Raw genomic sequence first — 25,646 nt, 5'->3', positions numbered from 1 at the left:
AACAGCTTAGTGAATCATTGTGCGGGTGTTTGTTCTTTTTCATTATGTTGGGCACTTAACCCTCTCCTACGCACCTGTAGATGTGCAATTTTAAGCCTTGCTTTTTATTGACAGTTGTCAGGCAAAAAGGACGATTACAAATAACTCCTTAATACTTCCCGAAATTAATTCTGCTGTTAGTTTAGTCAAAACAAATAGATTGAGGTGAACATGGACCAGTTCTTACTTGTGTCCCAGTTCGTGTGCGACGGTGAAGGCCAGCGGCAGTCCCGTGTCCTCACTGATGCTACAGCTCCGGTGGGGCTGACACATCCCTGCCACGTGGGACAGTCCCAGCGTCTCACACGGTGTGTTGATGGACGCACAGATGTCCTTTCTGAGAACGAGAGGGTAGGGTTAGGTTGAAGCCAGGACAGATGTCCTTTCTGTCAATGAGAGGGAGAGCTAGAGCAGGTGGTTGAAACGCTAGCTAGAGCTATTGGCTAGCATGTTGATGTTTACCTGGTGGAGCGAATGGCTAACATGTTGTTAGTAGAGCTAATGGCTAGCATGTTGTTGGTAGAGCGGCTTGCCAAGCTTCATTATCTCCCGGGTTGCAACGAAACTAGCAGCAGTGGTGGAGTTTGAAGATGCGATCCACTTTTTAAAAGATTGTTTGCTCTCTTCTACTTTCTTCAGCAGTTCTGCAACAGCACTCTCTCATTCCCAGCTGGGTGGACAGCTGCAAATTTAGCATGCTTTCCCTGGAAATGTCTCACTGCAGATTAAACATACAGGCAGTCAATCTGCATTGGCTGTGAAGGCAAAAGCGTCTGTCCGCGAACTGTTAAATCCTCTGTTTTCATCGGCTATCTTTCTTTTTCTCCCTGTAGAAGCCATAGCGTAGCAGGCAGCAGCCTCTCACACCCACCGGTTTGTTTATAATAGACACCTGGCTGGCACGGTGCCGAGTGTGTCGCATGCTACATATGACGCAATTGTTAGTTTGTGTTGAAACTTAATATTTATTCTACACATTTTTACAAAATTGGAAAACTTAAGAGTGTATGTCACGTTTGGCCTCCTACAGAAACCAAATTATTATACATATTTTTTTGGAATGCTACAGGGAGCCACTAGGGGTGTGCTCTAGAACCGCAAGCGGCTCTAGAGTCGCCTGTTGCAGACCCCTGAGCTAATGGCTAGCATGTTGTTGTTTACCTGGTGAGCAGAACAGCTACATCGTGGTGGATGGGGTGCTCGTCTCCCTTCATGTTGAGACGTTTCTGCCACTTACAGAAACTGTTCAAGCTGTTGTCAGCGTGGTGCGTGATCTTCAGATCCTCCTGATGACACACACAACATATCATGTCAGCGGGGTGTGTGATAATATCACTGATATTCAGAACATCATATCAAACACACAATAGGATAATACCAACAAGACATGGCTGTAGTCTACAACTATTCACACATTAGTTTGAGGTATATTTCACTTTCAAAAAACCTTTTGGTCATTTTATGGTCTACTCAGGCTGACATGACAGCCCAAGACAGTTTTAAAGTTGCTCAATTGCTCATTATTTACATTTTAAATCCCATTTTAGCTGCCCCACCCACTTCCTATACAAACTCATTGTAACTTCAAACTTTTAACCGTGTTAGATTCATCGACTGTCCTTTTTTCTGGTGACTTTTCTGGACAGAAAAACAGACAAACCACTGACACGTTGTGGACACGTTGTGGAAGGCTTGACGCCGAAACGCGGCCATGTTTTGCCTTTTTGTCCGTGCTGCACAATGCAATAAATAAATGTACCTTGAATCTTTTACAGTGATTATTCGTGAGCCATGCACCCGGTAATCTGCATTTTTGGACTGAGAGTGCTTGTTTTTCATTTCGTTTTTCATTTCAGGATGAGCCTGGGGCTCATCCTGCAGTCAGCAGGTTGTAGTAAGTCCTTTAGTATTTGTAACAACAGCCTAGCCATCTTGACGTTTCGGTCGTTAGACCTTCATCAGAACTAGTGTTCTTGTAAAAGGAAAACATTAAACCCAAAGCCATGCCCTTGCTAAACGAGTACCCAGTGGCCATGAAAAGGAAGAGACAGTTCAGATCATAGTTAATGCGCTATACAGGAAATCTCAATGTTGCTATCTTCATCTTTTACACCATATAACTTTATATCACACCTATATCTCATAGGTAACATGTCAACAGTCTGAGAATCTGAGCCACACACGACAACAACAACAAACAATTAAATAAAATCTAGTCACCTCGTCTTTCTCCAGTATGACGAGACGGACCACTGCGATGTTGATCGCATTTCCAATACTGGCATCGCGAAATAGCCCCGACACCTGTTAACACACATGACAGAATAATACTACTGACACCTGTATGACATAATTAATACCTGTAACACACATGACATAATAATACTAGTGACACCTGTATGACATAATTAATACCTGTAACACACATGACAGAATAATACTACCGACACCTGTATGACATAATTAATACCTGTAACACACATGACATAATAATACTAGTGACACCTGTATGACATAATTAATACCTGTAACACACATGACATAATAATACTAGTGACACCTGTATGACATCATTAATACCTGTATGTAACACACATGACATAATAATACTAGTGACACCTGTATGACATCATTAATACCTGTTGACACACATGACAGAATAATACTACTGACACCTGTATGACATAATTAATACCTGTAACACACATGACATAATAATACTACTGACACCTGTATGACATAATTAATACCTGTAACACACATGACATAATAATACTAGTGACACCTGTATGACATCATTAATACCTGTATGTAACACACATGACATAATAATACTACTGACACCTGTATGACATCATTAATACCTGTATGTAACACACATGACATAATAATACTACTGACACCTGTATGACATAATTAATACCTGTAACACACATGACATAATAATACTAGTGACACCTGTATGATATAATTAATACCTGTATGTAACACACATGACATAATAATACTACTGACACCTGTATGACATAATTAATACCTGTAACACACATGACAGAATAATACTACTGACACCTGTATGACATAATTAATACCTGTAACACACATGACATAATTAATACCTGTAACACACATGACATAATAATACTACTGACACCTGTATGACATAATTAATACCTGTAACACACATGACATAATAATACTAGTGACACCTGTATGACATAATTAATACCTGTAACACACATGACAGAATAATACTACCGACACCTGTATGACATAATTAATACCTGTAACACACATGACATAATAATACTAGTGACACCTGTATGACATAATTAATACCTGTAACACACATGACATAATAATACTAGTGACACCTGTATGACATCATTAATACCTGTATGTAACACACATGACATAATAATACTACTGACACCTGTATGACATCATTAATACTGATACCTGTAACACACATGACATAATACTGAAACTGGGGGTGGGAGGGGGATGTCGTTATTAATCCCATGGGATGTTTTGGTAATGTGACAAAGACAACAACAGCTCCATTAATTTAAGTCTCCATGGGGTGAGTCATTGATAGGGGCAAAAAGTCATTTTGTGGTTGAACTTTTAAGTCTGAACTGAATTGTGTAAACAATTAATCTACATTATGTTACACATTACTCAAGTACTGTACTCCAGCATAATGCATGCTTAAAGTCAGCCTCTGATTGGGCAACACAGCAGCGGGGGCGGGACAGCCAGACTGTACAGGAAGTAAATAAACCCAACGCGTGTGACCGAGAGTCTTCGGCTCCGGCACGGATACATGCGCACGCCACACGTGCATGTGTGTGTGTGTGTGTGTGTGTGTTTAAGTGTGAGTGTGTGTGCGTTGCTCCCTCTGAAAGGGACAGATTTATAGCTTCATAGCCTTCCAGATGTGGAGCGACGGGCGGTCGTCGCTCCAAGTTCCCGCTCTGATATTTTTATAAACCCACTCCCCGCTTTCATTTTTATAAACCCACTTTCTAAACGCTCTCTAAACCGTATTCATGATACTTCTGTACATCCCGACAGGCCCAATGGTTCCGAGGTAGGTTTTTCTAAGACAGAAGATCCTAATAAATGTACTGTATATACAGTAGGCCTACAGAGACCAGACTTTTCAGAGATATTACAGAACCGCCCCCCGGCTGTCATGCGTTACATAGACCTGACAAACGTAATTATTACAATCGCTATTACGAATGTGATTTTGTTAGACACTCTTATCATCATACAATCATCATACATCAGCACATGACGGCTAATCACCTGTGGCGTCCTCAAATTTCTGTCCTCACTCTTTATCCTCACATTGTTCAGCCAATCAGATCATCGCTATGGGGTGCTCAGCCAATCAAATCATCGCTGCGGGGTGCTCAGCCAATCAAATCATCGCAATGGGGTACACAACCCCCCCCCTCTTCTTATGTTGTGCTGCTGTAATCTGATCCTAGGTCAGCCTATCATCATACGACACAGAAGAACGTCATGCTTTCCTCTGTGAGAGAGGAATGCTTGGGGTCAAAGGTGAAGACCCACCGGCCTACGTTGCTGGCCTGGGGTCAGTTCTAAGTACTGGTCTGGGGTCAACCGCTTCACATCATAAAGAGTTGCAGCTTGGCAGAGAGCGCAGCATGCAAGCGCAGAGAGTCCAAGCAGACCTGCTCTATACCTCCTGAGCCACAGCCGCCCTAATCATGATTTACCACCCGACTATAGACGCATTTCACACCGATAAGAGCCTGTAAGCGCACAGCAGGTCGGGGGCAAAAGAAAGCGATTGCATTAGATGCAATGTAAGAGTCACAGCACTGACGTGTTAAACATACATGCCATGAAACGTTCCTCTCCGTTGAGGGTGGATGTTTATACTGTGATCTCTCTCTCTTGAAACATAGAGCTTGGTTTATGTTGTGTCAACATGTGTGTAAACAAAATTCTCAAAGCATTTCTCTCCCAATAAACTCCACCTCCAGTCACGGAGGGAGCGCTCCCTATGATCACGGGCTGCTTGATGGCGCAGCTGTAGCCCCTCACGGGCCGCCATGCTAAAAGGTGTTGCGCACAGAGAACGGCAGACCTCCAAGCGCACAGACCTCCAAGCGCACAGCAGCCGCGACGCCATGTAAGCTTGAATGTCAGCAGTTCTCGGTGAGCAATACTGTTGACGGGGTGAAGTATATATTATCGGCACCACCGTTGCCACTGCAGGTGGCCACCACTCCCGAATGACTACCTGTCAGTGGGGAGTGTTGGCTGATGAATGCATATCAACATCCTAATACAACCTAATACTGGGGGGTCAAATTATGACAGGCAATTCCTGCTGTCAAAATATGACCCCCCAGTCAAAAAACACGTTGTTTGAAATAGACACTCATGCTGTCCAAGGTGTGATTTGGGGTCCTGGATGGATACAAAATTAATATCTTAATATATATATATATATATATATATATATATATATATATATATATATCTTAATATCTTAAAACCAAAATGTTGAATTGTGGGGGTTTGAGCTCACATGCCCTTTTGATGGGGGGGGGGGGGGGGGAGTAGGACTAATGCCCATTCTGGGCGGGAACACCTCTTGGTGTTTTAAAGCATTATATTATACTTTAACTATTGAAAAATAGCAGATCTACAACTATGAGCTTCTAAATGGGTTATGAGGTCTATGAGGTCTAAATGGGTTAAAATGTTGCATTGTGTACTGTCCTCAGAGCATGTCCAATTAACTCTACAATGTGTCAATTCAATTTCAAAACTACTTTGAAGGTTTATCAAGAGCAACAATCACAGATACTATTCATTCCTCTTACGTCTGACCCAGTCCTTTCAAATGCAATGAAGTTCATAAAATGCAATGAATTAACGGCCCTTTCTTTCCAAAGTTCAGCTAATGCCGGCAACATTTTATATTAGCAAACAATTCTTTCAATCTTCTCAAACCCACAGTTATGCATAATACGTTCCATAAACAATACCATACAGTGACTCATGGGACATGAAAGAAAAGCTTAATTCATTCAACAATACATTTCTTCTTACCACTTCAATGTCCTCGCGGTCAAACGCCATTCAGTTTTCTTTTCCACATGACACGGTCTACTCTACAGCCACAATGCAGATGGAACATCTCTGGCACGTAGTCGTAGCATGAAGGAGCTCATTCATGGATGCCTGTGGGCCACTGACCTGATGCAGACCACGGCCCACCATTGAGTTAATGGCAGGATGGCAACTAGCCGCAATTTGCCATCGACAGCCCATACATCCAAACAGAAAGGTCCCGTCTGATTGTATCAACCCGTTTTGAACTGAGGTCGATAAAAAGAAAGGCTTCAAAATCCTATTTTATTCCCTGAAAAACCCATGTTTCTATGTCAATGGTGCTCAACCTTTTTCATGTCAAGGACCCCCAGAATTATCTCTATTGGGCCACGGACCCCATCTCAAAATATGTAGTTCCAGGGACCCCCCCCCCCCCCAGAAGCCAATATTCAATGATTTCCGACACATTTTAACGACTTTTCAAAAATAGCAGATCTACAAGCTCATAGCTCGCCGCCGAGTGGCGCGCTATGAGCTTGTAGATCTGCTATTTTTCAATAGCTAAAGCATGACATAAAGCTTAAAACACCAACAAGGGTTCCCGCCCAAAATGGGTTAAACAAAGTAAAACTCAACAACATCGCAGCTGTACGAAAAGCTTGAATCATCCTTTTTCTATCTACAAAGTGTTTGTTTCATAGAGATCCACCGTAGACATGTTATGAGCTTACTCTCTGCCAATAAATTCCTTGCAGGCGATTAAAATTGTTCAGTAAAGCATTATGTGGCAATTCAGAACAGGTGTCTACTCATGGGTTGGGTGATATTCAACAAGCACTCCCAAACTCCAATTACATTAATTAACCAAATTGGTTTAATTTAACCAATTAAACTCTGATTAGTGAGGACAAATTACAGTATATGAAGATAGGTTGGAAAGGGGTGAAGTCGTCCTTTAATTACAAAGCTCCGCTCCCAAGCTGGAGCTATACTTTGCCGTGAAGGCCTAGAGGGTTTTGTTGGTCTTTCTGCTGCCAACTCGCCGAACTCACTGACAAACGTGTACCGTTTAATGCCACAGACGAAAAACAGTTCAAGTCTACACTATTGATCCATAATGTATAAATGATAGATACGGGTTCAGGACAACGAGGCCTTTTCGTGGAGCGGTCAGAATGAAATTTGGACTTAGACTGTTTTTCGTCTGTGGTACTCAATTGTAAAACAATTCTCAGGATATTCTTTTCAGGACTAAAGCTATATCACAACCAGGAGAGGAATGGAAGCTGAAGGGGAGAGTAGTCAAACAAACATCCACGTTTCCTTTTTTACAGACGTCATTTTCATGGACAAAGTCATAAATCTGGCCCTATCCGACCCACTGGAAAAGTGGCAGCGAACTCACATTCCAAATCACATTGAGTTTTAACCTCTTAAACCCCAGGGGGGTCCAGGAGGGAAAATAAAAAATATCAGAGTTGGAACCTGAGACCTTGACCAGCCCCATTTAGCCGCTGAGAGCTGTTCATGAGGTGGACAGCCGCTACCCCCAGGTTGGCAGAGGAAGTGTAGCGCCCAGGGTTACATTATATAATTGACACTGGGTGAAAATTGTGGGATTAAAAAAACAAACAAAAAAACTGATGAGCTTGTTGCCTGGGACGATGACACCCTTCATCATTGTTCACACATCGTGTATGACAAAGAAATGCTTTCCCTCACGGAGAGCCGTAAGACACATTTTTCCTTCCAATTGTTCTAAACTCAAAGACTTTGCCAAAACAGAACGCTCAAAGGATACGGAACAGAATGGCCGCTTCCTCCACGTATTATTGTCTCAGTGTCGAGTGAGTTCAACTATAACCTTCATTATGATGACTGCATTTCCCTTCCTTAAATCCTGTCCTTGAGCCACATGTCAGCAGCTGTGCGTGGCCGCTGGCCAGACACGCTCGCTGGTGTTTTCACTCGCTAAGTGCTAACAGAGCCGCGCAGCGCGGCAGCTTCCCCCGAGAGGAGCTGTTGTCTTTTGGAACAAGAAACAAGAGAGGGGCAACGAGGGAACATGATGATGTCACTGTGCTACCGTACCAAACATGACCTCACATAGCTTAGTATTGTACCAAACATGACCTCATATAGCATAAAACATGACCTCATATAGTCTAGTATTGTATAAAACATGACCTCATATAGCATAAAACATGACCTCATATAGCCTAGTATTGTACCAAACATGACCTCATATAGTCTAGTATTGTATAAAACATGACCTCATATAGCCTAGTATTGTATAAAACATGACCTCATATAGCCTAGTATTGTATAAAACATGACCTCATATAGCCTAGTATTGTACCAAACATGACCTCATATAGTCTAGTATTGTATAAAACATGACCTCATATAGCCTAGTATTGTATAAAACATGACCTCATATAGCCTAGTATTGTACCAAACATGACCTCATATAGTCTAGTATTGTATAAAATATGGCCTCATATAGTCTAGTATTGTATAAAACATGACCTCATATAGCCTAGTATTGTATAAAACATGACCTCATATAGCCTAGTATTGTATAAAACATGACCTCATATAGCATCTCGAACCATCTCTAAATATAAGAGCAGCAGCTTAGCGGACTTGTGGTTAGAGTGTCCGCCCCGAGACTTGGATGTCGCGGTTCGATCCCCGGCCGGGTCATAATGAAGGGCCCAGTGCCTCCCCGCTTGGCACTCTAGCATCACGGGTTGGATTTGGGGCGTTAGATCAACTACAAATGATTCCCGAGCGTGGCACGGCTGTGGCTCACCGCTCCAAGAGATGGGGGTCAAATGTGGAGAACAAATCTATGTATGTGACAAATAGTAACTTTTAACTTTAAAAAAACTGTCTGAGCTCATGTAGCCGCCAGACAATGTTTTGGATTAAGGCTGTATATAATTAATTACAGTATGGGCAATCAGAGTTTTTTCTGAATTGTGTGAAACTTGACTTTATTGTCATGCAGAAACCCACCATGACCTCTTCAAATGTTGTGCATACATGCCAGAGATACAATAACATGTGTGCGCCTTTTTCAGGAAAAAATAATAATCAAATCAATTAATTATACAGATCAATTAACTCAAGGCCAACCAGATAAATTAATCAACTAAATCAAATAGATGGAGGAACATGGTATTAAAAAAATTAATTAATTCATCTCTAGGCAGAGACCGCCAGGCAGACCAAGGATGAGATGGAGGAATTATATTTCCTGCTTGGAGAGGGAAGTCTGGAGTGCTGTTGCCCCCGTGACCCGACTGTGCGTGTGTGTGTGTGTGTGTGTGTGTGTGTGTGTGTGTGTGTGTGTGGCACTTACAATGTTCATGACAGCCAGCGCGTAACTCTCCACCGCCTCGCTCCCCCCGTGGTATTCCACCATCTTGGGGTCGACCACCACCAGAGTCTCCACCCACTTCTCCTTGCTGACGGAGCGTTGGCGAATCCTCCTCCTCCGGCCTCGCCCCCTCCTCCGTTCCCAGCCCTCCCGTTGGCTGTCGGGATCCTCTGCCCGCCCCCTCCTCCGTTCCCAGCCCTCCCGTTGGCTGTCGGGATCCTCGGACGGTCCGTGTGGATCTGCAGAAGAGATGATACACAACGTTGGTCTGTTGTTGTGGAGGTTCTGTCGCGCTCCAGAGGCCACATTACACGCGTTACAATACAATTCATTATTTTAAGCATTTAGCAGACGCTCTTAATCCAGAGCAATTTGCAGTAAGCAAGAACAACACAAGGTAATACATCAAATACGTCAAATCTAGCCTGGATCCAGCCCAAAGACCCCACCCACTCTCTGAGTGGACTGCATCTCTTGGTCTGATGTTGTGCTGTGAACCTATAATTTATTCGGTACAAAAATGTATTATCCAATGAGAATCGGTGGTGGGTCTAACGAACAACCAATCAGCGCCGAGGCCCATTTCAGCGTCATCACAGCGCAACAGACAGAGGAAGGAGGGAAAAACAACAACAATGGCTACCATTGGTTGAGGGAAATTCTAATCCCCTCCCCCTTGAAATCGCTCAGACAGGAGACAATGTCAGACTGAAGCTTCAAGAAAGCTACAGTCTGATAATCAGGCTACATCAAATCATCATCAAGAATAATAAGCCAACAAGCTACTGTAACAACAGTAGAATATATGTACAGTGAACCTATGAGTATACACTATAGAATGCTATGTCTACCTAATATGCTAAATTACATTATTTAGCCTTTGCTAAATGTACACCTGTAAGGTCGTCGAGGCCATAGTCAAGTGAAAGTGCTACGGGCTAAGATGGAGTCTGAAGAGGTGGGTTTTCAGACTACGGAGTGAGTTTGCAGTTCTGATTGCAATGGGGAGTTCATAGTTTTGGAGCCAGAAGGGAGAAGAGTCTGGGACGTGTGGAGCGTTGTCCCAGCTGTTTTAGCCCCCTGTGTTGGCTGATCTGAGCGAACGCTGAGCACTAACTGGGAGCCATTGGAGGGAGAGGAGTAGTTGGGAGTAATGTGAGCATTTCTCCACCACCTACACTGGCTCCCCGACTCCTCAAACAATGACTTCACTACAAAGTTCTGCTCACCACCTACAAAGCACTCTTTATAGCACTATGTTGGCGGGCCTTGACGGCGTTGACATACCCAATTAATACTCAGCTGTGTGCCAAAACAGCAGCTCTACAAGCTTGTAGATCGGCAATTTTCTGAGAGTGACAACTTCCTCCACACAATTTTCATTTTATTTCTACTGTATCTCTTTTCCACTAGTCATTTTAGTTCTACTGTAGCTCTTCTCCACTAGTCATTTTAGTTCTACTGTATCTCTTCTCCACTAGTAATTCATAGTTGAAGTCATCATAGATTAGTTTTTGTCAGTGAAAAAAAAGGTAGTTGACGAAAAAAAAAGTGTCAGTCTGAACTCCGATGCCTGGTTCCATTGAAAAACACACAACACAGCCGGTAAAGGAAAGAAACACTGTCCGTGACAATAACCAATCCTTACAGTTTATGTACACATGCATATATTTATTTTCATTTTGTATTAGAAATAAGAATTACGACTTGTCCTGGTGGGAGTCGATTTGTGTTGATGAAGTTGACTTGGTTAATGCCCTTGGTAAATGTGTGTGTGTGTGTGTGTGTGTGTGTGTGTGTGTGTGTGTGTGTGTGTGTGTGTTGGTATGGTTGGGGGTTTACCTTTGACTCCACAGGTACTGTTCTGTCTCCCTGAGGTCTGTGCAGTGGTCTGTGTCCCTGAGGTGGTCTCTGAGGTGGTCTGTGCCCCTGAGGTGGTCTCTGAGGTGGACTGTCTCTGTGAGGGGGGCGCGTGGGGCTGTGAGGTGGTCTGTCTGCCCGAGGGCTGTGCATGGCGGCTGTAGATGACGTGGGCCTGAGGTTAGGGGGGGTGGGCGACATGGAACAATATTCATTTTCATGTTGGTTCATTCTAAAACGGTTAGTCCCAATACTTGATTCTGATTGGCTGGTTACCGTCACGTGACCGCTGTAAATTTCACTGATAATCCACACCTTCAATCACTTTATATCATTCCCAGCTGATCCTGCAGCTCTGTAGCTGAACTGGGGAAGGGGAGCGCTTGATTGCCTTACACACACATGCCGTGCGGGCGTGTAAGCACCGCCCGCACTCATATGACTGTGAATGTGTGGCTCCAGGTGGCCCCATAAAGACATCAAGCACTATTCTCCCGTCACATAGCCTACTTGCCGAGCAAAACAAGGAAGTGTGTGGCTCGCTCTGGTGGGCGCAAAGCATAGCTACTTTTGTGAATTTGATAGTTTTATGAGGTTAATATTGCTATGTTTGTAACCGTTTTAGAAAAGCAATAAGCCACCCGAGGCTACGCTTCGGTCTACCTACACCTCCCAGCCATTGTAAAATACCTGGTAACCTGAGACCTCTTGTGGCTTATTGCTTTATTGTGGTATATAACTGGAAATCAAAGCATGTGCATTCACTGTACCACAAATATACACGATATCTCTGAAAAGGCATATCATGGAGAGACTAGGGATGCATTGATTCTTTTTTTTTTGTTGAGTGGTGCAACCATAGGGTTTAGGGAAGGGGTTCTCAACCCGAGGGTCGTGACCCCTCGGGGGGGTCCCCAAATTATTCTCATCATACCTGAGGTGACGGGGACTCATCACTGGACGGCTCCAATGGACGGATGAAGAACTCTTCAGCAGCGACTCTGAACAGTCCTGTCTACAGAATATGGAATCAGATACAGTACAGTAATTACAGTAATAACACCCAGTACAGTAATACTTCTAACTTAAAGTAAAGTGCTGTACTACACACACGTATATCTATTCTACGTCCGAGCATAGACATGGTAACGCCCCGCCTGCCTCTGATACAAGTATGATATAATACAAGAGAATGACAGTAACTTTTATGTTTTGTAGAAGAGGCAAACTAATATATTGTTTATGCCGTTTATTACTACATGTATACATGTGTAAACTTGAAACATTATTGTACTGTAAAAAGGTCTCTTTCCCCTTGATCTTTATCTTTTTTAGTATCATAGTATTAGTTTACTATAATTGGATTAATACACGATAATCAACACTAACACTTTAATTTAGAACACACCCAAATCAAATCATACAAATACGTGTTCAATCAATCATTCAATCAAAGCAAACGGCATAAACAATATTAGTTACTGTCGCGTGGAGGACGAACTAGGCCTGCTTTGTGTTTGGCTGTTCGGTGAGTTTGTTCCACAGCTCCAAATGGAATGATTCTCTATTACATAACACGTTTTGTAAGTTATGGAATCAGACTGATTCCACTGCCAATCTCTCAGTCAAACCATGTAAAAAACAAAACATGTTGCCAACAATAACATATAATCCTCCCGTTTCAAATCCCTCTTGAAAACTCACTTTTATAAAGCTGCTTTTGTCGCTTAAATGTTGTAACCCATTATGTCCTACTGTATTTCTGCATAGTGCTTGTTTTATCCTCTGTATCAAATCATTACTTATTCAAATCAAATCAAATTATTTATATAGCACGTTATAAACACAACCAAAGTTGACCAAAGTGCTAAAAGTTCAAACAGATTACATCAAGCATAAGAACATAGCATATAGAACCAATGTAGGACATGGATAATACTGTACAGGAGTGCCTAAAAAGGTTCAAATCAGTTCAAATTAAAAGCCAGGGAAAAAAGGGTTTTGAAAATGTTAATGGTTTGAGCAGCTCTAATATGGGGGGGGGGGGTTGTTCCAGAGCTCAGGGGCTGCCACCGCAAAAGCGCGGTCACCTCTTGTTCTGAGTGTTGGGGTTGTTGGCACGGTCAGCAGTGACTGGTCCGCAGACCTCAGAGCTCTGGTGGGGGTGTGTCTCTGTATGAGTTCGGCCATATATGGGGGGGGGGGGGCAGGCCGTTGAGGGATTTAAAGGTGAATAAAATAAGCAATTATTGTTGTTTATGGTTTTTATTCACTTTGAAGCACTCAGTAACTTTGTTTTTCGAAAGGTGCTATATAAACAAGAATTGATGGCATCAATTAATTACCAGCTGCTGCCTTATATCTGCAGAATTGTGCTATGAAATGTAAATATCTGTATTTGTGTGTGTGTGTCTGTCTCTCTGTAACTGTGAGAGTGGACAACTATGTTGTTGCTTGCTGTCCCATTGGCTGAGAGTTCGGCTAGAGGCAAAAAGTGTGTGGTTGCCTAGAGACGAGGCAGCCAATCAGGACGATAGGTGGTCAGTACAGCCAATGGGAAACACAGGTCTCAACTACAGCAAGTGGGCGTGAAAGCACCACAGAGAGAACGTTGATCAGCTGTGCTTTAATACACAGCAGCAGCTGGTAAAAAATATAAATAAACCTATAATATAGGTTTATTATTATTATGTTACTAAATTAGGTTGATCACTTTGTCCAATACTCACCAGTCCCTCACACACTGTGCAGTTCTCACTACTGCACTCACTGTGTCTATGTGTGTGTGTGTGTGTGTGTGTGTGTGTGTGTGTGTGTGTGTGTGTGTGTGTGTGTGTGTGTGCGCGCGCACTCACCAGTCCCTCACAGGTGCTGATGGCCGCTCTGCCTCGCATGGAGGAGTGTTGGTCCAACACTTCACCCAGGAAGTGACACCGGGACGACCCAGAGCTGTTGGTTTGATTTGATTCATGTATTGATTAGAACCAGGGCTGATAGTTTGATTTGATTCATTTATCAGATCCCCATTTCCTTTTTTACGGTACAGTGACAGCGTGTGAGATGAAACCAAATGGACCTTTAAAACGGCTCCATTTGGTTTCATGTTACGCTCTCTAGAGTTTGTGTTAACTTTTAACCATCTGCATTACTTCATTTACAAGAAGTCTACACAATTAGAGAATGTAAAAGAATTATACCAACATCAATACAGCATGAAATTGTGGAAAGAAATCGTATCCAACGACAATAACATATGCTAAGTCTTAAAGGGTCTGAGAGGCAAAAGAATGTCATCAAATGGTGGTCCGTGGCTAAAATGCAGAATAAACTAGATAAAGTGCCCCTCGGAGCACAGGTCTCCGCCAGGTCAGGTTGTGACCTCCTGGTGGCGCTATTAGCTGTACACAGACGGACGGACGGACAGACAGAGTGCAAAACATACTCTCTCCCCATGCCTTCGGCCTGGTGGAGAAAACAAAACATACTCTCTCCGCCAAGCCTTCGGCCTGGTGGAGACAATAAAACATACTCTCTCCCCATGCCTTCGGCCTGGTGGAGACAATAAAACATACTCTCTCCCCATGCCTTCGGCCTGGTGGAGAAAACAAAACATACTCTCTCCGCATGCCTTCGGCCTGGTGGAGACAACAAAACATACTCTCTCCCCATGCCTTCGGCCTGGTGGAGACAACTAAACATACTCTCTCCCCATGCCTTCGGCCTGGTGGAGACAACTAAACATACTCTCTCCCCATGCCTTCGGCCTGGTGGAGACAACTAAACATACTCTCTCCCCATGCCTTCGGCCTGGTGGGGACAACTAAACATACTCTCTCCCCATGCCTTCGGCCTGGTGGAGACAATAAAACATACTCTCTCCCCATGCCTTCGGCCTGGTGGAGACAACTAAACATACTCTCTCCCCATGCCTTCGGCCTGGTGGAGACAACAAAACATACTCTCTCCCCATGCCTTCGGCCTGGTGGAGACAACTAAACATACTCTCTCCCCATGCCTTCGGCCTGGTGGAGACAACTAAACATACTCTCCCCATGCCTTCGGCCTGGTGGAGACAACTAAACATACTCTCTCCCCATGCCTTCGGCCTGGTGGAGACAACTAAACATACTCTTTCCCCATGCCTTCGGCCTGGTGGAGACAACTAAACATACTCTCTCCCCATGCCTTCGGCCTGGTGGAGACAACTAAACATACTCTCTCCCCATGCCTTCGGCCTGGTGGAGACAACAAAACATACTCTCTCCCCATGCCTTCGGCCTGGTGGAGACAACTAAACATACTCTCTCCCCATGCCTTCGGCCTGGTGGAGACAACTAAACATACTCTCTCCCCATGCCTTCGGCCTGGTGGAGACAATAAAACATACTCTCTCCCCATGCCTTCGGCCTGGTGGAGACAACTAAACATACTCTCTCCCCATGCCTTCGGCCTGGTGGAGACAAATAAACATACTCTCTCCCCATGCCTTCGACCTGGTGGAGACATAACGGGCGTTTGATGTGAAAAGGGTGGAAAACCACTGTAAACTCGGGAGAATGGAGTATAATTTGAACTTGCTCTTACTTTCTCTTGATCCTAACCCTGTCCAGACCCCCTCTCCTCCTCTCGGTAACGAAGCCCGGCGCCAGCAGGCTGGGGTTGAGGCTGAGGTTAAAGCGCAGATCCTGAGCGCCGTGGCTCATCTGGTAGAAGACCCTCTCCTCGGCCGGCCCGTCGGAGGACGCGTCCCGCCGCCGCACGCGGCTGGCGCGGTGGGACAGGAAGTGGGACAGGAAATGGCCTTTGGCATCGACCCTGGCGGGGTGAACCACCTCGTACTGAAGCAGCTCTCGCAGAAAGCTCTCTGAGAGAGAGAGAGGAGAACACAGACATGGTGTGAGGCGTGTGGTTCCCAGCTCTCTGAGAGAGAGAGAGGAGAACACAGACATGGTATGAGGCGTGTGGTTCCCAGCTCTCTGAGAGAGAGAGAGGAGAACACAGACATGGTGTGAGGCGTGTGGTTCCCAGCTCTCTGAGAGAGAGAGAGGAGAACACAGACATGGTGTGAGGCGTGTGGTTCCCAGCTCTCTGAGAGAGAGAGGAGAACACAGACATGGTGTGAGGCGTGTGGTTCCCAGCTCTCTGAGAGAGAGAGAGGAGAACACAGACATGGTGTGAGGCGTGTGGTTCCCAGCTCTCTGAGAGAGAGAGAGGAGAACACAGACATGGTGTGAGGCGTGTGGTTCCCAGCTCTCTGAGAGAGAGAGGAGAACACAGACATGGTGTGAGGCGTGTGGTTCCCAATGTGGGTTCCGGGGAACCTGCAGGGGTCCTTGAGGGAGTTCCAGGGGGTCCCCAGGAAATGAAAAAGTTGGGTTTGTAAGCCTATTTTTCCATTCCTTATTTATTCTGTAGCTACAATTGGTTTTAATCGAAAAATTTGTGTATTCTCTCTGTGTTCATGTCAAGGCGTGCGTTTGTCCATAACGTGTTCAAATATGTCCATCTATTTGCCAGAAGAATCGCTGTGTTTACTTATTTACCGTATATCCATAATAATGCATCTTTCCCTTAAGAAACCTGCACCATCCACAAGTTTCACTCATATAGATTAATGTATTTGCTAAATACTTACTGTATCGATTTCAAATCATTGAATCGTATCGTCATAATGAACCAATATCGTCCATGTATCGTATTTTGTTTTCAATGTAAAAAAAAACAACTCTGTGAAGAATAGGCTATATGGTGGAAGACAGAATTAATACTACAGTGTATATACAAATGAAATAGCATAAAAAAAACTAAAGTTTTAAAATAACTCAAAAATAACTTTCAAATGTAGTGGAGTATATTTGCCTCTGAGATGTAGTGGAGTAAAAGTAGGCAGAAAGGCAGAAAGAAAGAAAGATCAAGACTCAAATGTGTACTTCACTACACTACAGTCGAGTAAATACTTAGTTACTTTCCAAAACTGCTTTGTCTCCAACGTGCAGCGAGCTGCCTACCTACCTACCGCACGGCACAGTTGTCCAATATATAAATAAAATAAACAAACACCCTGCTAGCGCAGATGAATGATCTGTGTGAGGAAGACACTTGTTGTTTAATTGTATATTATGCAGATATAGTTTATTATGTGTACCTGAGTCGTGTGGCAGTCCTCCCAGCGCCGTGCCGCTGCTGTCCACACAGCCCGACAACAACACCGCGATGGAAAAGTGAACGAGAGCAAACCCTGGAAGAAGATGATGATGAAAGAAGCCGCAGTTCAAGTAGTAACCCATCATGTAAGAATTTAAGAGCCTCCAGGCTCCCACGTCTTCAGCGCGTTCTCATTTTAAATGCATTATTCCGTCTAGATCTGGAGTGCAGAGAGAGAGAGAGATCAGAGACACCCTTTTGTTGTTCGGCTGCTGCAGCCTGCAGGCATCGATCGAGGCTACGAATACATTTAAAACGTTTTTTTTTAGAAGAACCTCAATAATAAACAGTTCCAACAACACCACACTGCTGTAGTTTTAGGCATTTAGCATGGTCGATCATTCCTAGGATGATAGTGTGTTGACAAGGTTCCTCCATCAGCCTGTCTGTAGCCTCGGAGACCGAGGCGTTGCATGCAGAATGCTCAGCTCAGTGACAGCTCTCCAAACTTTTCTTCTTTCTTTCCAAACAACACTTTCTGTTGAGCCTCCCCCTCTCTCTCCTCTCCTCTACTGGGCTGGGGCTTAAAGGGGAATGACACTCGACTCAACTCCACTCGCATTGTTCCAAACTATTCCACCACTAGAAGAATTGGGGCTTTTGTTCAGTAGCTGACTGCAGCTCCATGTCGACCAAACCAACACGTGCGGCATGTGTGCGCGCCCTCTGGTGGGAGAATGAAGACATTGGCCACATTTTCAAATGGGATAGTTCAACGAATGGATTCAGCTGTTGTTTAATGCTAATAGAAATTAAATTAATTGAGATAGAAAAGGTAAAGTCGTAACAGCAGGATAGTAAATATTAGGCCTATATGGTCCGAGGGGTTATATTAGGACTTGTGTTTTCGTTTTAAATTCCCATTCTCTACATATACTGTGAATACAATTTTAAATAAATCAATCAGTCAATCCTTCATTTTCTTGCAGCTGATCATGCTTTTAATTTATGCACTCTCACACAGTCTAAACAGTAATGTATAATTATCTTGTTGTCTTCATATAATTATGAATTATGACTGACACACGACTCGAGTAGTCTAACCAAACAAAACCAACTACCAAGCCACACACACACACACACACACACACACACACACACACACACACACACACACACACACACACACACACACACACACACACAGTCAATCAAACCGATTTAAATCATTCTGAAAATTTAAGGCAACAGTGATACTCAACCTCAGGCCCGCGGGCCACATCAGGCCCGCGGGACCATTATGACTGGCCCACCAATGAAAATCTAAAAAAAAGAAGAAAAAAAAATCTGGAAAATGAAATAAAAATAAATAAATCTGAATGAAGTTGCGGAAATGGTGGAAATGGAAATTGCGGAAATTGAGGAAATTGAGGAAATTGCGGAAATGGAAATTGCGGAAATTGCGGAAATGGTAATTGCGGAAATTGCGGAAATTGCTCTTCACTTATAGCTATCTATTTTCAGGTAGATTGTTTTATTTTACTCAGTCAGCCATATCACTACTCATTTTTTTTCATGAAAAAGGTCATAGCTGGGTAATCTATTTTCAGGCAAATTGTGTTTATTGTATTTTATTTTACTCAGCCATAACAATTTATTTTCTGTTAACCAACTTGCTGGCGGCAGGCAGGCAGACAGCTACTCATAGACAGGCAGACAGACAGACAGCTACTCATGGAGAATTGGACAGGCAGGCAGACAGACAGCTACTCATGGAGAATTGGACAGGCAGGCAGACAGCTACTCATGGACAATTGGACAGGCAGGAAGGCAGACAGCTACTCATAGACAGACAGACAGCTACTCAGACAATTGGGCAGGCAGGCAGACAGCTACTCATAGACAGACAGACAGCTACTCATGGACAATTGGACAGGCAGGAAGGCAGACAGCTACTCATAGACAGGCAGACAGACAGCTACTCATGGACAATTAGGCAGGCAGGCAGACAGCTACTCATAGACAATTAGGCAGGCAGGCAGACAGCTACTCATGGAAATGTAAATACTCCAGTAAAGTAAACAATAGCTCAGTACTTTTAGTACATTTAGAATACCCATTCTGCATGGGGATAGCCTACATTTTGTAATTGAGCCTAAAAGTAACTTGTTTATTTGATTAATTCAGCAATCTTTTATTATTATAGGGCCTTTCCTCAAAACACCTGTATCAGTAAAAGACATTTTATCACTTTCACACTTGAACTTTATATCAGGATATTTCTCTAATATTGGTTTGTGACAGTAATCACAATGATAAATTGGTAAATTGGTTTGTATTAGAAACTCACCAGCATAACCAATGCATTCCAGGAAAATAAAAACCAAATCAAATGCATAGATATACAAATTAGTTGTTTAATTCAATGTGTTGCAAACCTTTCACTGCTCATTAAATAGATGTTTTGACATTCATGGTTAACACCAGGTGGTGTTTAGCTGAAATACAGACATTTTGTCCAAATGTGGACTTTACAGTATCCAATTACCTTCTTCTTTAAAGGGATATTTCACATAATAATAATAATAATAGTATTATCGACTCAGGCTTATATGTGAACACCCCAGACAGTTTTTAAGCAGCTAATGGAGTTTTAAATGATATGGGTTTGTATAGGAAAGGGGGGGGGGGGGGGGGGGGGGGGCTGTATAGGAAAGGGGCGGGTGCTAAAATGAATATCAAATAATCTAAATACTTAAGTGAGCAACTTAAACCCTGCCTGGCGTCACATAAACATTTTTTTAAAAGTGAAATATCCCTTTAAGTCTTAAACAATATTACCCAACCCACACACAAGACTGAAGGACATTGTATGCATCGTTGCAGACCCTTTTAAAAGGCTATTTGTTGTAATGCAACATAATGTCCAAAGACAGACAGACAGACTGCTGCGTGGAAACAAACATAATAATATTATATTTGACATGGTATAAAAAGGTATTGACTATTTACAAAATTCAAGTTCATTTCACTACAAAATAAAAGTGCATGAATTTTTCTTTTTCTTTTAATCGCCCATATATTTTCCCAGGATGAAGGATGACGAGAAACGTCGTAAAGAGGATGTGTGTACAATACATGTTGGTCCTTTGGAACGTTCCGGAAACAGCCGACATAATTATACATAAGGAAAACAATTCTGTTTTTCTGGTGATTTTGGTCCATTCTGGATTTTTCATCTTTGTGTTGTGCTGTGTGTTTCATCTCCTGGTGAAAATTATAATTGTTTTTTCTTTTTTTTTTGCAATAAAACAAAAGTATGGTGGCTTTTAGAAAGTCTGGGTGGAACAGCATCCTTTGAGGTTTTTCTTTTTAATAAATTTTAAAATGATCCACAACTAGAATAAATACACATTAAGAATAAACACAAAGTGCTCTACCCACTACTACTCTGTCGTAGTAAAAAAAGTGTCATACATATTCTGTAGAAAACCTGGAGACTTGACATTCAGTAAGTGATCAAAAATAAGAACATTATGATGGTGTGTAAAAAAAAAAAGAAAAAATTGCCACGGAGACCAAGTCTTTGCCGTGGTCTGTAAGGACACATTGATGACCTCTGACCTCTGTACAGACACATTGATGACCTCTGACCCCTGTACAGACACACTGATGACCCCTGACCCATGACCCCTGTATGACCCCTGCGGTGGGAGAGATCCCGTGCGGGTCTTGCTTCAGCAGTCGTTCGGTCTACGCTGTGCAACGCACACAAACAAAACACGTGTCTCATCATTGTCCTGTCCTTGGGGGATGGGGGGCATGTGTTTGGTTAGACTTACTAACAGACAGTGATACAGTCATGAGTCCGACACCCTACTCAAAACCCCTAACCGCACTCGGAAGCCACGGGTGATTTTTAACCCACCACGGGTTAATTTTTAACTCATGACTCTCTGTTTGTTCTGTTGGTATGTCTAACCAACGGATGCAACCCTGAACGCAGCAATGAGACAAGGCTGCTGTCTCTTCAAACCCACGTGACCTCCATTGAAAATTAATTGCAGCTGTCTTCTCGTCAGTTGTCGTCCTCTCAGGACAATCATGACATGAGACACATGTTTTGTCTGTGTGAGTGAGGTGGAGCTGGTGAAAGGGATAAGCGAGAGGTTGAATGGTCCCTGAGTGTTGGGTCTTCTGTGGAGAGGAGTGTTGGGTCTCCTGGACTGGGGAGAGGAGTGTTGGGTCTCCTGGGGAGAGGAGTGTTGGGTCTCCTGAGGAGAGGAGTGTTGGGTCTCCTGGGGAGAGGAGTGTTGGGTCTCCTGAGGAGAGGAGTGTTGGGTCTCCTGAGGAGAGGAGTGTTGGGTCTCCTGGGGAGAGGAGTGTTGGGTCTCCTGAGGAGAGGAGTGTTGGGTCTCCTGGGGAGAGGAGTGTTGGGTCTCCTGAGGAGAGGAGTTTTGGGTCTCCTGAGGAGAGGAGTGTTGGGTCTTCTGGGGGGAGGAGTGTTGGGTCTCCTGAGGAGAGGAGTGTTGGGTCTCCTGGGGAGAGGAGTGTTGGGTCTCCTGGGGGGAGAGGAGTGTTGGGTCTCCTGGGGAGAGGAGTGTTGGGTCTCTGGCCTGAGGAGAGGAGTGTTGGGTCTCTGGCCTGAGGAGAGGAGTGTTGGGTCTCTGGCCTGAGGAGAGGAGTGTTGGGTCTCCTGAGGAGAGGAGTGTTGGGTCTCCTGGGGAGAGGAGTGTTGGGTCTCCTGGGGAGAGGAGTGTTGGGTCTCCTGGGGAGAGGAGTGTTGGGTCTCCTGAGGAGAGGAGTGTTGGGTCTCCTGGGGAGAGGAGTGTTGGGTCTCCTGGGGAGAGGAGTGTTGGGTCTCTGGCCTGAGGAGAGGAGTGTTGGGTCTCCTGAGGAGAGGAGTGTTGGGTCTCCTGGGGAGAGGAGTGTTGGGTCTCCTGAGGAGAGGAGTGTTGGGTCTCCTGGAGAGAGGAGTGTTGGGTCTCTGGCCTGAGGAGAGGATTGTTGGGTCTCCTGAGGAGAGGAGTGTTGGGTCTCCTGGGGAGAGGAGTGTTGGGTCTCCTGAGGAGAGGAGTGTTGGGTCTCCTGGAGAGAGGAGTGTTGGGTCTCTGGCCTGAGGAGAGGAGTGTTGGGTCTCCTGGCCTGGAGAGAAGAGTGTTGGGTCTCCTGGAGAGAAGGCACGGTGGTCTCCTGGAGAGAAGGTACGGTGGTCTCCTGGGGACGTGCGTTACCGTTCCTCCGCCTCCTGCTCGTCCTCCTCATCCTCGTCTTTCCTCTTCTGCCTCTGAAAGAAGCCAAGCTGGGCATCAAATACAGAGAGCATTTAGATCAGCGGTGCCCAAATGGTAGCGGTGCCCAAAAAGTACAGAAACAGCACAGCACAGCACAGTACAGCACAGGGCGGCAAGACTAACTGTTCAGGAGGAGAAAAACGTGTTTTTTTAATCCAAAATTAGTTCATAGCACAGGCAGACTCCTCACATACTAGAGCATGTCTGAAATAAATGTCAGAGCTGAAATCGAGAAATGTAAATATCATCATATCATCATACTATAATTCAATCAATGTCTGTCTGAATGTGTGTCTTGTCTGTGTGTCACTGTAACTGCCGTAGCTCCTCACTGCCTGCACCAATCACTCCCACTTTTCACACAGGCATTGACCATAATAATATGGAGGTCTTAACGAAGCCCATTTTTCCATTTAACAAATTACAAGTTAGAAATTAATAATTACTTTATTAGTGAATTAAAACGCCGACTTAAACACGCAACCTCGCACCCTCACACACCTCCGCCCCTTAGCGACACCTGCATCACAGGCCACCGTTCTCACTGTCACGGGTAAGGACTAGTATAAATAAATGCTTAAACATGTAGCTAGGTGTAATGTTAGAGTCCACAGATGTGAACCTTTCAAGCCTGTTTTCTGACAAGACATTACTCTATAAGCCAGTGGCCACATCTCCAAAACTGGTGGGTCAAACTGAACAACCAATATGAAAATCAAACTGTCTCATGTTGTTTCAGTGCATTATGAGGACATGCAGTGCGGGATGTGTCCAGTAACATGTTGTTTCAGTGCATTATGAGGACATGCAGTGCGGGATGTGTCCAGTACCTGCCACAGTGCCAGGATGAGCAGGAACAGCAGTAAAAGTCCTCCCAGCGTGCTGACGATGATAATCCAGGTGGAGATCCTGTAATCTCCCTCCTTCCTGATCTCCAGGATTATCTGCCAGGAACATAAACAAGAGAGTGAGTGATCAACCTAATTCATTGGTTCAATTGGCACAAAGCGAGATACACATTATGATTATGAATGCATGAATATTACAATCAGAAGCCATCATTTACACACACTAATTAGGATATTTCAATCCCCCCCCCCCCCCCCCCGTTAATCTTATGTTTATTTTATTTTATTTCAAGTCAAGTTTATTTGTATAGCACATATTCACACGACAAGCGAGGACTATGGCCAACAATGACTACCTCTTAATGCTGCATTCACACGGGCAGGTGCAAAGATACAGTCTACCATTCATTGTCAATGGAAGCACAGTGACATGACGATGCAAACATACAGTCTACCATTCATTGTCAATGGAAGCACAGCGACATGACGATGCAAACATACAGTCTACCATTCATTGTCAATGGAAGCCAGTGACATGACGATGCAAACATACAGTCTACCATTCATTGTCAATGGAAGCACAGCGACATGAAGATGCAAACATACAGTCTACCATTCATTGTCAATGGAAGCCAGCGACATGAAGATGCAAACATACAGTCTACCATTCATTGTCAATGGAAGACAGCAACATGAAGATACAAAGATAGTCTACCATTCATTGTCAATGGAAGCACAGCGACATGAAGATGCAAACATACAGTCTACCATTCATTGGCAATGGAAGCACAGCGACATGAAGATGCAAAGATACAGTCTACCATTCATTGTCAATGGAAGCCAGCGACATGAAGATGCAAACATACAGTCTACCATTCATTGGCAATGGAAGCACAGCGACATGAAGATGCAAAGATACAGTCTACCATTCATTGTCAATGGAAGCACAGCGACATGAAGATACAAAGATACAGTCTACCATTCATTGTCAATGGAAGCACAGCGACATGACGATGCAAACATACAGTCTACCATTCATTGTCAATGGAAGCACAGTGACATGAAGATACAAAGATACAGTCTACCATTCATTGTCAATGGAAGCACAGCGACATGAAGATACAAAGATACAGTCTACCATTCATTGTCAATGGAAGCACAGCGACATGACGATGCAAACATACAGTCTACCATTCATTGTCAATGGAAGCACAGCGACATGAAGATACAAAGATACAGTCTACCATTCATTGTCAATGGAAGCACAGCGACATGAAGATACAAAGATACAGTCTACCATTCATTGTCAATAGAAGCCAATAACAAGGCAAGCTGGTTTCAACTTCAGCTACAAAGATGCAAAGCTACAAGTGTAGCTTAATTAGCTTTGCATCTTTGTGTCTTTTGCATCTCTGCCAGTGTGAACTGTGTGAAACAAATGAAGGCCATGTGGTAGTAGTGCACAGCGGCCAGTAGATGGCAGCACAGAGCCGTGTGTTCCACTGTGATGTAACATGCAGTGCTGCTGGTCCTTTGGGTCCCTCAGCACCGCTTGCATTGTTTTATCTTGGGCTTCGGGTTCTTGGAAACGCCCCCCAGCCACTGCGTTAGTTTTACTGAGGTTAGGGTTAGGTTTAGGTATAGTTTACTGAGGTTAGGTTTAGGTATAGTTTTACTGAGGTTAAGGTTTCTGGCCATGATAGCCCATAGGCTCACACACACACACATTTTGGCCATTTGAAAATAGCAGATGTACAACAAGTAGATCTGTTATTTTCAAAAGATTGTTATACAACATGAACATTCTGCATCAGTACTATAGTACGATAATGAGTAATGAGTAATGAGTTCCGGACTTTCACTTTGTAACAGAGTATTGATACTCTTACTTAAAGTAAAACATTTATCAGTGCAGAAGACCGGTATAGATCAAAATATGTTGGTTTAATAACGTTTTCCTTCTTTTTAACTATT

At 43.8% G+C, this 25,646-nt stretch overlaps 2 protein-coding genes across 4 annotated transcripts in view; both read right to left on the bottom strand.

The window, feature by feature from the left end:
- Positions 1-18,135, bottom strand: part of adamts7 (a disintegrin-like and metallopeptidase (reprolysin type) with thrombospondin type 1 motif, 7) — a 57,148-nt gene extending 39,013 nt beyond the window's left edge. Inside the window, exons 1-9 of the mRNA XM_080762805.1 lie at positions 17,532-18,135; positions 15,971-16,250; positions 14,242-14,335; positions 12,321-12,401; positions 11,369-11,561; positions 9,509-9,765; positions 2,260-2,343; positions 1,201-1,325; positions 227-376 (exon numbers count right to left, since the gene is read on the bottom strand). Of these exons, the coding sequence (XP_080618931.1) occupies positions 227-376; positions 1,201-1,325; positions 2,260-2,343; positions 9,509-9,765; positions 11,369-11,561; positions 12,321-12,401; positions 14,242-14,335; positions 15,971-16,250; positions 17,532-17,676 (1,409 nt within the window). The 5' untranslated portion in view covers positions 17,677-18,135. The remainder of the gene's footprint in view (positions 1-226; positions 377-1,200; positions 1,326-2,259; positions 2,344-9,508; positions 9,766-11,368; positions 11,562-12,320; positions 12,402-14,241; positions 14,336-15,970; positions 16,251-17,531) is intronic.
- Positions 18,136-20,856: 2,721 nt separating this feature from the next.
- The window catches only part of itga11a (integrin, alpha 11a), an 80,524-nt gene continuing 75,734 nt past the window's right edge, over positions 20,857-25,646 (bottom strand). For 2 of the 3 annotated variants that reach the window (XM_080773777.1, XM_080773779.1), the window contains 2 exons: positions 23,655-23,768; positions 20,857-22,832 (listed from right to left, as the gene is read on the bottom strand). In XM_080773777.1, the coding sequence (XP_080629903.1) occupies positions 22,761-22,832; positions 23,655-23,768 (186 nt within the window). In that variant the 3' untranslated portion in view covers positions 20,857-22,760. The remainder of the gene's footprint in view (positions 22,833-23,654; positions 23,769-25,646) is intronic. The other variant, XM_080773778.1, reaches the window with a different exon arrangement.

Source organism: Protomyctophum bolini, assembly GCF_963924005.1.
Source record: "Protomyctophum bolini genome assembly, chromosome: 1".
In the NCBI taxonomy this organism is placed as follows: Eukaryota; Metazoa; Chordata; class Actinopteri; order Myctophiformes; family Myctophidae; genus Protomyctophum; species Protomyctophum bolini.
The sequence above is the reverse complement of the archived record's forward strand: the minus strand, read 5'-3'. Positions and strand labels throughout refer to the sequence as shown.